General features: G+C 45.6%; 1 protein-coding gene across 2 annotated transcripts in view; it reads left to right on the plus strand.

Moving 5' to 3' along the window:
* Positions 1–13,477, plus strand: part of LOC144150978 (very long-chain specific acyl-CoA dehydrogenase, mitochondrial-like) — a 50,888-nt gene that overhangs the window by 5,064 nt on the left and 32,347 nt on the right. For both annotated transcript variants that reach the window (XM_077682279.1, XM_077682280.1), the window contains exons 2-4: positions 1,284–1,356; positions 7,643–7,715; positions 10,471–10,535. In XM_077682279.1, the coding sequence (XP_077538405.1) occupies positions 1,284–1,356; positions 7,643–7,715; positions 10,471–10,535 (211 nt within the window). The remainder of the gene's footprint in view (positions 1–1,283; positions 1,357–7,642; positions 7,716–10,470; positions 10,536–13,477) is intronic.

Raw genomic sequence — 13,477 nt, forward strand, 5'->3', positions numbered from 1 at the left:
CGAGACGTTTGCGATCTTGGCAGCTAGTGTCTACTGATTTGCAAGCGTGCTTATCCTGCATAAACTGCGCCCCAGTGAACACAAAATTAATGGCTTTAAGTAAACTAACGAAAAATCAAAATTTTGAAGGCTAAATAAAACGGCAGTGTGCCATGTTGCAAACCAGCTAGTAATTATTTTGTCGTCTGACCTAGCTTAGACACAAAGTAACGGTCCAGGCTCCCAATAGACGGGAAAGTGAATAATTGCAGAAGTTGAGTTCAACAAGTGTAGTTCAGTGTCCCATTAGGCAAGCTGTTGGGAGTTTCTACTAGTACAACTACATTGCAAGCACTGGCGATGTCACGTGCGAGCTTGTTACGTTAGATAGACACTATTACTTTACTTACAATTGTGGGAGCTTGTTGAGGCACTTATTTTTTAATCGCGGCCATGGCGGCCGCTTTTCTGATGGAGGCGAAAAGAGCAAATGCATGTGCTTGAGATTTTGGTGCACATTAAAGATCCCCAGGTGGTTAAAATTAATCCGGAGCCCTCCACTAGGGCGCACCTCATTGCCTGTGTAGTGTCGGTGCGTTAAGGGGGTACACTGCTTTTAAAACAGCTTGCTTTAATTAAGTAAGTCACTCATGTTGCCTTTTCCCCTACGGATTTCAAGTAGGCCATTATTTTTTGAGTAAGTCAATTAGTTACCAAGATAGAGGTAATTAGCCAGTTTCGGGGGAACAATAGACAAAACAGTGTTGGCCATGAAACTGTAATCTTTATATTTTCCATTACTCTGAATCCTGGGGAGTTCAATAAGAGAATCGGCTTCTTGATGCACCGCTTAAGACTAATTTTACAGCTCATTAAGCTTTGGTGTTTGAAATGGGCATTCGAAATGGTCTCTTGCCACCAAGGTTTAATGAGCTGTAAAATCAGTTCCAAGCAGTGCAACAACAACCTGATTCCCGTATTGCACTCACCAGGGTTCACAGTATTGGAAAATATAAAGATTACAGTTCCATGGCCAACACGGTATTGTCTGCTGTTCCTCCAAAACTGGCTAATTATCTCTATCTTTGTAACTAATTGACTTGCTCAAAAAATAATGGCCTACTTGAAATCAGTGGGGGGGGGGGGTAGCAGCAAGACTGGCAAGTTTCACAGTTTACTTAACAATTAAAGCAAGCTGTTTTAAGAGCAGTCTCCCCCCTTAAACCTCATAATCAATCAGTCAATCTATTTTTTAGTGCGTGTCGGTTGTGGTCTGAAATGGGCACGTCTGTTTGTGTGTGTAGGCGGCGCTGGGCGAGCAGTGAGGCTGGCCATGCAGCACCAAGCGGGCAGCGGCAGCGGACCTTCAAGAAAGTGGTCAGTGCACCCTCTCCCCCTCTCCCCCTCTCCCCCTTTCTCAAATCGGGAGAGTAGAACGTCCCTCTCCATGGCAGGCCATGGCTGCACAAAAACTGAGGCAGCTCACTCGCGATAGGCTGGGGGTGGAGTGGCTGGTTTCGCATCCCTGAAAGACGACGGTGTGGCTGAAGTGGCTGCAGTGCGTGTACAAGGCTGTGCTTTCACAGCTGAGTATTTGCAATGCTCAGCAATGTTGAACGCATTCCACGGGTGGGTTTTCGATAGGAAAGGAGGAGGGGCGGCTTTCACAGGTGTGTTGCCAGTACCGTTCACGGCTTCCACCCCGCAGGCCCCACTTTGTCCTAATGGGGGCAACGGGCTGGTTTCAGTGTGGGCCCAGTTGTGCTGTTCTGTTCCAGTTTCATTTGTTTATTTTATTTTTATTTATCATATACTGCGAACAATTTAAGGTCCAAGCAGGAAAGGTACCGCTTGTTCAAAGGTAAAACAAAGGTGCAACAAATTTACAACAAAATTATTACTACGATACATCAAAGGTAAGAAAAACATGTCAATCACCACCAAATTTTACGCGTTTTTACATGGCAGAGTCCACACACTGCAACACAACCCAAAATAAAAGCACCGCACTCTTAGGCACACAACATGTTGTCAAATGAAAGAGGTAGACTTGTCTGCTCCCAGCCAGGCTCTAGCTCCGTTGAAGTGCACTAATGCCCATAAAACGCTTCTTGGAAGACATTGGTTTTCGGTCTGATTGGTTGGCATGATTGCCTGGCATATCTGTATGCCCACTCATTCTTGCAAATTTATCGGCAGCGTTTTCTTATTTCGCACTGTAGCACTAGTGAAACAGTGCACTTATAACTTCCTTTGATTGCTTCGCCAAGCAGCTCTATATGAACAAGTGTAAGTCATTTCTCTGCCGTCCCGCTGGTGTATTGCGTTATCAACGTGGGTTTCTTTATCAGCTTAGGTCGAGTGCTGTGGTAGTGATCGCATTTTTATTGAAATTTTATCTGCACACGCAACGCATGCTCATCTGCTGCGTCAGCTGAAACGACCGAGGGACGTTTTCAAGATAGCTGTGAAACCGCGATTCTTTGTCGTCAGTAATTGAATGGGAAGTGGTGGCAGGAGGAGGAACTTGAGCCTTGCTACCGCACTTGCCAAGCTGAATAAACCGAACAGGAAGAGGTGTAAAAAAACGTGAGAAAAATAGTTAGCCCCGACCTTTTTTGCACTCTTTGACCCAGACGTCGGATTCATGTACTTGTCGATCTTTTGCGGCATAAACGAAATATTTGTGTAAAACGAATAGAAGGCAGATTTGAATGCCAGTTTAAATACTAACGTTTGTGTTTTGCGAGAAACATTACTGCAGCTGTCTTGTTTGTTTGAAGCAGGACCAATCAATCAATCTACCCATCTAGTCACGTGCGCACCAATTTGTTGTCCTACATTACATCTAGCCATTGCAGCCCCAGTGGCATTTTTAGTGAAGCCACGCCCACTTCTTCCATGTCTTCTCTCTCTCTCATCCAGTTATAGCGGTAGGCAAGAAAGTATAGTCAAAATATCCTGCTATGATGAAATTCATGGGTCACGGGAAAAAATTTGTCGTGGTTAAACTTCGTTGTTGTGAAAACAACAAAAAGGAGGGCTATACTGTTAAAATTGAAGTTTATGCTGCGAAAATGTGCGCTGACAGGCAAAAAATATTATTTTCTTTAAATAAGGCAAAGCAGTGTCAGTTAATAAAGGCTTGAGCAAAGCAGGTGCACCTGCTCCCTGCTTTTTTTTTTGTTTAATTTTTATAGGCTATTTGTGGGGCCTTGGGAAGTCACTCGGCCAGGCTGTACGCTACCTTTTTTACTTTGTAGATAACATGCCAATGCCCACTGGAAAGGTAATTATGCCGTGTATGTGTGGGTTCATTTTTTTTTTTCGTGATCGTTCTTTTTTTGTGTATGCGTTGATATGGGATACTGTGCTGGCGCAGTTTGTGTCTTTGCTCTGCACGAAAAGAAAAAAAAGATTCCAGGTGTATTTTGAAATTATTTTGGTATACTTGTATTGCTGCAGGCAGAGCGACCTTTTATGTCGTGTATGTTTGAAAGGTGCATGGTTGAGCAATCACTGTTATCGCTTTGCGCAGGCCTCTGACTGACGTTCACCTCTGACTGAAGTGCAATTATGTAACTGAAACTCGCTGTCACTGACCCAAAATTGCAAAATGATTGGCAGTCCACGATCACTGTCAAAGCAATGGTGTCTTCACTGCGGGCCACATTGTCATGGTGTGATTTACATGATGAGGTGACCTATTTTTCCTCACTGATGTGCGAACATAGCGCTATGCGACACTGATCACTTCTCGTGGTAATATAAATTGCTCTCAGAATAATTTGGGAGCTTCAGCATTACACTTAAAAAAGCATTTTGGTTTTCAAGTCAAATTGAAATCATCGATACAAAGCACTGAAGGCGTACGCCGGGGGCTGAGGTGTAATTTTGTCTTCATTAGGCCTAACTGGAACTGGATAGCAAGTGAGCTCCCTTACAAGTTGATCGTGGTTACATTGCCATCTAGGGGTAACGTTCAAACACAACAAGAGAAGAGTGGAGCGGGTCAGGGAACAAACGCGTGTTACGGACGTATTAGTAAAAATTAAGAAGAAATGGACGTGGGCAGGGCATGTAATGCGAAGGCAAGATAACCGTTGGTGATTAAGGGTAACGGAGTGGATCCCTAGAGAAGGCAAGTGTGGCAGGGGGCGGCAGAAAGTTAGATGGGCAGATGAGATCAAGAAGTTTGTGGGGGTAAATTGGTAGGAGTTAGTGCAGGACCGGGATAATTGGAGATCCATGGGAGAGGCCTTTGCGCTGCAGTGGGTGTAGAGATGATGATGATGATATTGTCATTGCCATCACACAGTGGTTTCATTATGAGGCATTCGAGGGGGCACACATGACACAGGTAACACCACGGATACGAGTGGAGTGCTCAAAGGATGGGCAGCCAGTAACAGCGCACTAAGCTCAGTTGACATTACCAAGTGTCAACTAGAGGTACGATGAAGACGCACTTGTTAAAATAAGAAGGGACGATAACAAGTGAACCTGTTGAGCCCAAGATGCCCGAGTGATTGTATTCACCAAGGAGTGTCATCCCGTTACAAAGGGAAAGCCACCGAACCATTGTCGGCGTCAACCTTCGATTTACTTTACAAATGTACAGAAAATGCTAACTTTTCCTTCACGGAAATTTCATCGAAGGGAAATGGTTAAGAGAAAGTTGTTTGTTGACGAGGGGGCCGTTATGCACTGCGTCCTGTAGGAAACAAAATGGGGTGTCGGAAATCCTTCGTTGTAGCAGAAATTTCATCGAAGCAGACTTTGTTGTAGTGTTGCAGACTGTACTTCTTTGTCTGCAAATGAGCTGCTGCATTCACTACTTTTTTTTTGTGTTATGTCAGATTTCTTTTCTCGTCTTCTCTCTGGGATAGGACATTACTAGCCATTCACTGCCATCACTAGTGGCAAGAGCCAGGCGTGTGGGATAATTTTGCCTCGCTTTTAATTTTAGGTGGATAAAATGCACACGTAGATGAACACACCTGCACCTTTGCAAAGTGCCGTAGTAACACTTGACAGCATTTGAAAGGTACATGGGTGGCCAGGTGCATTGCAATCGCACTTTAATTGCACAACAAAAAAAATAAAAAACGCTTTCATCTGGTTTTCTCTCATTGTGGCCTCAATTTGAACTTTTTCTTCAGTTTCTAGTATGTACCAGCTTTGTGAAATTAAACTGTTTTGATGCTTGCTCGTGCTTTGCTGTTGGGGATTATAGCTTGGTTACAATCCCCTCCTTACCACCCTTGTTTTAGTCTTTATTTTGGGTTTGCATTTGGTTTGTTACCTCTGCCAAGCCAGTCAGTTTCCAAAGCTTTCCCAAAGCGGCCGCTGCAGATATAGCACAACAGGTCCAGCCTTGGCAGCCAAAAAAAAAAAAGCCGTAGTAGTTGAGGACTCTCCATGTTGTCACATAAGAGAACCTCGAGTGAAAGCTGTGGCCCATAACGAGGCCTAACTTAAATCCTCCTTGAACTCTAGTAATGTGGGTCAGTCTCACCGCCGTGCCTTTTAATGACCAATTACAGCATTCAGTAGGGCAGAATAAGCCAATGGCAAGACGAGGCAAACAGTTTGACCTGTTTGTGCTGGGACATTATGCTAGGCAAGCATGGCATTCTTGCAGTGCATAGTGTCACAGCACAGGTCCTTTTTCAAATTGCACGTCCCTTCTCTTGCTGTTATGGAGTGCTGCCCTGCAACATCTCTGTTGCCGTAGAAACCATCCTGATAATCCGTTGCCCACTTTCATGAACTGCTTAGGGAAATTCTTGGCTGAGCCTTCCATATTGAGCTTTTGCTCTACTAAACATGACTGCAGCTCTATCAAGGAACCTTCGTGGGGCTGCAAAAATTTGAACTAGCCGTTGGGACGTGAGCTCCCCCTCATCGACCTCGAAAGAAAGATGGCCCCTGACATCACTTCAAAATTTAAAGGCAGGACAAGGAATGACAAGTGGGAGGAGACAACTCTCTCTCTCTCTCTCTCTCTCTCTCTCTCTCTCTCTCTCTCTCTCTCTCTCTCTCTCTCTCTCTCTCTCTCTTTCTCTCACTCACTCACTCACTCACTCACTCACTCACTCACTCACTCACTCACTCACTCACTCACTCACTCACACACACACACACACACACACACACACACACACACACACACACACACACACACACACACACACACACACACACACACACACACACACACACACACACACACACACACACACACACACACACACACACACACACACACACACACACACACACACACACACACACACACACACACACACACACACACACACACACACACACACACACACACACACACACACACACACACACACACACACACACACACACACACACACACACACACACACACACACACACACACACACACACACACACACACACACACACACACACACACACACACACACACACACACACACACACACACACACACACACACACACACACACACACACACACACACACACACACACACACACACACACACACACACACACACACACACACACACACACACACACACACACACACACACACACACACACACACACACACACACACACACACACACACACACACACACACACACACACACACACACACACACACACACACACACACACACACACACACACACACACACACACACACACACACACACACACACACACACACACACACACACACACACACACACACACACACACACACACACACACACACACACACACACACACACACACACACACACACACACACACACACACACACACACACACACACACACACACACACACACACACACACACACACACACACACACACACACACACACACACACACACACACACACACACACACACACACACACACACACACACACACACACACACACACACACACACACACACACACACACACACACACACACGGGTCTGAGTGGAAAAAATTTACTGTCCCGTGCTAAAAAAAAGTTGAGAAAAGCGAGGAAGCATACTCACATCAAAACTGCGTCAGAAATGCGTCAAAAAGCTTTCGCTGAAAGTGAGTACAACCGTTGCTGAAAATGCGTCCGATGGATCATGGATCATCAAACTTTCAAAGACCGCAATTGCAAATGAAGAACGAACTCGTGCAATGGTTTTTTGTGCAGTAAGTAAACGCATCTACGAGGGATCTAAATGTATACCGATACATGGTTTATGAGATAAAGCCATATTATTGTACTTCTTCTTCATGATCGATCCGTGTATTGTTTTATTGTATTGTACTAGAACCAAACATTTTTTGCAATTTTCAAGTAGCTGGTTTGACGCAATGGAGGCCCGGTTTCACACACACAAATTGCGTCCAGAGATCTTATCGGAGCTTTTTGGTAGGCCAACAGGTCTATGGGGAAATGCATTAGTTTTGTAACAGGACGCCATCGGTCCTGCTATGAAAGCCTTTGCCTTAAGACTCGACAGAGGCTTGATGTGGCTTTTTCGACGTGACCCTGATGTGACCCTTGATGTGACCCCGTGTGACTTTTTGTGTGTGTGGCTGCTGGCACAACAGTCATTCGTTAAAATGGAGGATGGGAGCCTGACTGTGACATCCCTCTATGCAGGAGTCCAACTCGTTCCTCACCAACCTGTTCATGGGGGAGGCCAATGTGACGCAGATTTTCCCGTTTCCTGAAGGTGAGTGGCCCTCGCACGGTGGCACATGGTTTGTTCACGTGATGGTACACAGACATTCCACTCTACGCGGCATTGATGGGCTTATCAGGGTGGCCAGGACTCGGTCAAGTGTGTTGTGTTCAAGTACGGGGGGTGAAGTGAAACGTATTGCTGTTGCTACCAAGCAGAGTGGTGACTAAGTGTAGTACAAGCAGCGCTGATTGGCTTATTAGATAGAGAGCATGGCTGCTGGGTTGGGCAAGAGTAGGGTGGTTGGTCAGCTTCTAAAAAATGTGCATGCAGTGGCAGTACGTAAAGTGCTTATAACTTCTCCTGGCAAGCTGCGGGCCGCAGTGTTATTCAAAGTGCTTTTAGTAGTCAGTGTGGTTAACCAGTACTTTTGTTTTCAGAGGGTTAGGCACTCCAGGGACTGGTTGCTTGGCCCTGAAATGTCTCTGCGAGAGCTGTTCGTATACAACGGCAGGCAAGAGCGAGCCCTCGGATGTGCTCATCATCTTCCTCACAATAAAATCCAGTGGACACAGACGACGTGTGTAGTCGAGTGTATCGGGTAGGAAAGGAAAGGGAAGAAAGAAATGACAGGTATAAAGATAGAGAGAGAAGCAATTGTATGAGGATGCTTTAATTAACAAAGACTAAATGAACAGCTGCAGTGATTTGTGTTTATGCGTGCCTATTCTTCAAAACGAGCTCTAAAGATAGGTTAGTGCTGAACTGGCTTTTCATTTATTAGCAGTCATAAATTACATTGCCTGACGTGCTGAGTGAGGCTCATTGCTACAGTATCATATGAACAATAGCATGTTACTCGGTCAAGAAGCAGAATAGGCGTCACTAACTGCTATCTCCAACGAAGCTTCAATTCCCTATTTGCAAAGTGTATGAGGGAATACAAAGAAACCGGCAGGGGCAGAGTTCTCAAGTTTCGGCTGATTGGTTGGGAGCTGACACGCATTTCTTCTGCTGCTTCTTCTTCTTCTTGTTCTCTTTTTTTTTTTTTTGAGTGGATAGTAAGAACTCGAGATGTGTCCCATGTTTGTCAGTCTCAGTAGCATCTTACAACTTTGATACTATATAAATCAGATGCACATCTTCATCTGCTGCAACTCGGGGCGAAACTACTGCTGGGAAAAAGTTTTACGAGAGATGTGTTGTTGCAAGCCATGTTCTGTGAATTGTTTTGTTTATGTTTTGTTCCCAGTTGTGTAGGGTTATCTTATCCCGTGCTGGAAGTGAAATGTCTGTGCGTTCCTTCTGGCGTTAGGTCCTGCCTAGACTGCTCTTGTTCGAACTTAGAATGACCTCCTCAATCTGATTTGACGTTTCTGAAAGGACAGCGCTTTGAGATACATGTGTGCAGACTGAATGCCCCGGCATTTGATTTGCGGACGCTTGGCTGTGGACGCCACTTTGTTTTACTGCTTGTTCAACGTTCGGGCATTAATTTCAGTTCATTTGCGAAGCAGTAGTTTAACTCCAACAACCTTTTACTGAGTTGCAATGCGAGAATCTTTCATTGTGCCGGGCTGCGTGAGAAGATGAAGCATTTCACTCACTCTGCCAGTGAGTGTCCTGTTCTGGCCACTTGTGCGAGCGCTGCGACAGGTTTTCTTTTTTCCTTTTTTTTTTTGCTTTTAACGAAAGGATGATTGTCTTTCATATGGCAACCCAGCTGCTCACTGACGTGTCAAAACTGCCGTGCAATTTGTGAGAAAGTTTTGTAAAACATGCACTTGTGGGAAAAAAAAAAAAGAAAAACAGAGCTGCACAATTCATCACTGTGCACTGGAAGAGCTGTGTGTGTGGAGTGAGTTGAAATTGGATGGCCTCTTTTATTTGTCATTTTGGTTTGCTCAGAACTGTTGCACAGCTGCTTCGGTTTTTTTTTTTTTTGCCCTCAAAGAATGTCTATGGCGAGAGTGGGTCTGTACTGCCCAGTACTGCTCAGAACTGTTTTGGATGGCTGAATAAAAGAGGGCAACAGTTTTAAGCGCCAATTGGACACATGCGTTATGGGACACTCCGTGGGGGAGGGCTATGGGTTTTTGATTTAGGCTCATCTTTAACTTGTGCCAAAATTGCAACACCAACCGCAGTGGCTCAGTAGCTAAGACGTTGTGCTGCTTAGCCCAAGCACGCAGGTTTGATCTTGGGTGCAGGGGTGGCCGCTGTTCTTATGGAAGCGGAAAAGCAAAAATGCCTGTGTGTCGAGGTTTCGGAACACGTTAAAGATCCCCAAGGCGGTCAGAATTTGTCTGGAGCCTTGCACTATGGCGTGCCTCATAGTGCACGTGTAGCTTCACGCGTTAAACCCCACAAATAAATCATTGAAATCTCGACACGAGGGCGTTTTTGTTTTTCACCTCCATCAGAGGAAGAGCCACAAGCAGCTGGGCATTGAATCCATGACCTCATGCTTGGTGAACGTTAAGAGGGCACCACTAGCAGTTTTGAGGTCAGGGGTAGGTCTTGGAAAGGCCCGTTGACGAGTTGGTTGTAGTACCGTATTTATTCGAAGGCGGTCATGATTTTAAGGCGTGGGTGCAGTTTGGAGAGTCAAAAAAGAAAAAAAAAAGTATATTTGTGAGTTTCGAATGTAAGGCGGGTTATGACTGAGAGGCTACGGATTTTGGAAAGAAGCCTCGCCTTGTATTCGAATAAATACGGTACATAGATGCCAGGCCTGGTGTTATATTTGAATGAATACAGTGCGCGTATGCCACTTATGGCGTGTGCATGTGGGGGCTGTGTGCAGTGCTGACAGCGGACCAGACGGAGACGTTAAGGATGCTGGTGGATCCGTTGCAGCGGTTCCTGACGGTAAGCGCTGCTTTCATTCGAAAGGTTTGCGTACGGCTCGTGGGGTCGCAGCTAACACATTTCTTAGTGTGCCGGGAAGTGTTTTTTTAGACCGGACACGAACTGATGAGTTTGCTGCTGGTGGGCCTTTGTTCGCTTTCGATGACGCAGTTTCAATTGTGCAACAGGATTGAGAACGGGGCCACTTGGTAAATATTGTTACGTGGCGGACTGGCGGGCTGTTTACAAGTTACCGTGAAGTTCCGAAAGAGCGGCCACCCAAAGTACAGAGATATTGAGCGAAAAATGCGGGATGGCTGTCTTTCGGGTCAGGTGTGGGAAACGAAAAAAGTAGCCGCACCGCCAACCAAAAATGCGGAGATATCGGGAAAAAATACCAGATGGGCGAGCGTTGGGCTGGGCGCGGTGGCCGCGGTGGCCGCTTTTCTGATGGAGATGAAAAGCAAAAACGCGTGTGTGTTCGAGACTTCGGCGCACGTTAGAGATCCCCAGGTGGTCAAAATTAATCCGGAGCCCTCCACTACGGCGCGCCTCATCGCCTGCGTTGCGTCGGTTCCTTAAACCCCACAATCAATCAATGATTCGTGTTTATTTTGTCCACTCATCAGTGCTAAAGCCATCGTTTTTAGGGGGTTGGCGATGTTTCGGGGGTCGGAGTTTGCTCGGAACTTAACGGTATGTACATAAATGGCCTGTTTACAAATTATTTACATACAGTAGCAGCAGCACGGAATCGCAGCTTGGTGGCCTAGGTGGATTGTGCACAAATCTGCATTGGCACTCCTTTTTCTTCGCCGACAGTCGGCTTTACAGGCTGGTAATAATGGCCCTCACAAATGACTCTTATCCACTCAGGGGAATTTCCCTCTGCGCATGGGGTCTTTTCTTCGTCTTTTTCTGGCCTGGATCATGGCAGCACCGTGGACACTGTGTTCTCCATTCTAATTAACTGTGCCCCATGGCAATGTATTTATTAATATTATGAAGAGAAGACAACAACATCAACAGTGGCCAACCACTGATGTTTTATTTAAGAGCATGACATACAGTGGACTCCCGTTAAGACCAACTCGGTTAAGACTAACAACATTTTTGCTCTCTTGTAGTGTCCGCAATGCAAAAAACGTGCACTTTTAAGGTGAATTTCTGATAATACAAATTTTTACAGTCCCTTCGAGATCGTCGTAATGGGAGTCGACTGTGTTGAGTATGCTGCGCTTCTGTTTAGGGCTCAGGGGTTCCTTTGTGTCTTTCTCTGCTTCTTAGTGAAAACTTCTGTTTCTTAGTCAGCGCTCGAGTTGTTGTCTTCTCTTTGTCTCGTCAAGTTTGCTTTGTTCCGTGATTGCGATTCCAATTGAGCACTGTGCACTGTACGTTCCCAGCACACCTGTTTCGCTCTTCTAACAATCGGCAATAGCTTTGTAGGAAAGTTCACCAGCAGCGTCAGGTGTGAGATGTGGCTCATAGGCCTACTACTGCCATGCATTCGGGGGCAAACCTTACGGAAATGGCTTCCGCAAAATTAGCTGCATCTTTCGTGCCAGTATCCAAGTACAGTCGGACCTTCTTGTGAAGAAGTTGCATCAGGAGAATATCTGGCATCAGGTGTAAAAGTGGGCACCGAAATGAGCCCCTCGCGCTGTTTCAAGAGTGCTGTTACAAGACCTGCTATTCACTGCATGTGCCATTTTTGTGCGTATAACATGCCCCCGCATAGAAGCTGCACATATGGCTGGCCATGACTCAGAGCCCCATGTTGCACCCATGGGGAAAAACAAGAATACCTCATGCATCCCTCGCGTAATTCACTGTGCGTTGCAACGTTTCTGCCGCCGTTAAGTTGATTGTGTTTTTCATATTTTCACGCGTATAACCTGCCCCTGCATATAATCCGCACCCCCACTTCCAGCCGTCCGGAAAAGAAAAAAAAATCCTCGCATATTGCCCGCACATTTGATACAGGAAAGGCTGAACGAAAGCTACTGCCCAAGTAACGCATCACGTACTATGTAGACAGAAAAAGCGTATATTTAGCAAGTAGAATACACTGACTGCAAGGCGAAAGTCACAATTCACTAATAAAATTCAGTTAGAGTGCACTGGTCCTTGTTTTTTCTTCCTTGTCCTTGTATGTTTTGCGCTATCACTGCCATGGAAGGCTTAGTCACTGTTACTGCGTAGGAGCTTCACTGCACGAGGCGCATTGCCGTGAAGCTGCACTAAAGGGAAAACCCCGCATATTACCCGCACCCCTAGTTTACCACTGAAATTGTTGCATGTTTGGTGTGGGCTATACACGCGAAAATATGTTACTCTGATATTTGCGCTGCTATGGGTATCTCAGCCTGAAGTTTATGCCGAGTAAGTGCGAAAGGTGCAATTACTCCGATTTACCCCGTGTACTAAGCTTGTCATTCTGCTGTGGAAAAGATTCCTGCTTCAGCCATGATCCAAGAAATGATCCATGATCCATGATCCAGCCAATAAATTGAAATATAAAGTATATATTGTATAGCCTGCTTACATTTTTTGCTTAGTTTTAGCATTCCAAGCAGCTTAGACGACTATTTCTTGAATAACGCTCGTGCAGTAAGCGTCCCCCAAATTCCCCCAAATATCTTATCTCTAGCGACTGCATTCCTTGGGCAGAAAAGCGATCGCAAATGTGTGGTCTGGCTGCTGGCTGCTCTGCTAGTTCACCCAGCACGAAAAGTGCTTCTCACACTTCTGTTTTTTGCTGTGCAATAAAAGTTTCGGTGGATTTTAATTTCTTAGTACCTATATTAACTTCGCTGACTCTTCTCCCGCCTTCAATTGGCCTTAAATTTTTCTACTAGCGTACCAGTCAGCAAAGCATCGCATGTGCGCTTGTGTGGAGCTACGTGGACTTACAGCTTGATACAGTCTGCAAACTAAAGGCACATTCTTCTGGCACACATGCC

Source organism: Haemaphysalis longicornis, unplaced genomic scaffold (genome assembly GCF_048455015.1).
Source record: "Haemaphysalis longicornis isolate Haplotype H1 unplaced genomic scaffold, Haemaphysalis longicornis Haplotype H1 scaffold_88, whole genome shotgun sequence".
NCBI classification, from domain to species: Eukaryota; Metazoa; Arthropoda; class Arachnida; order Ixodida; family Ixodidae; genus Haemaphysalis; species Haemaphysalis longicornis.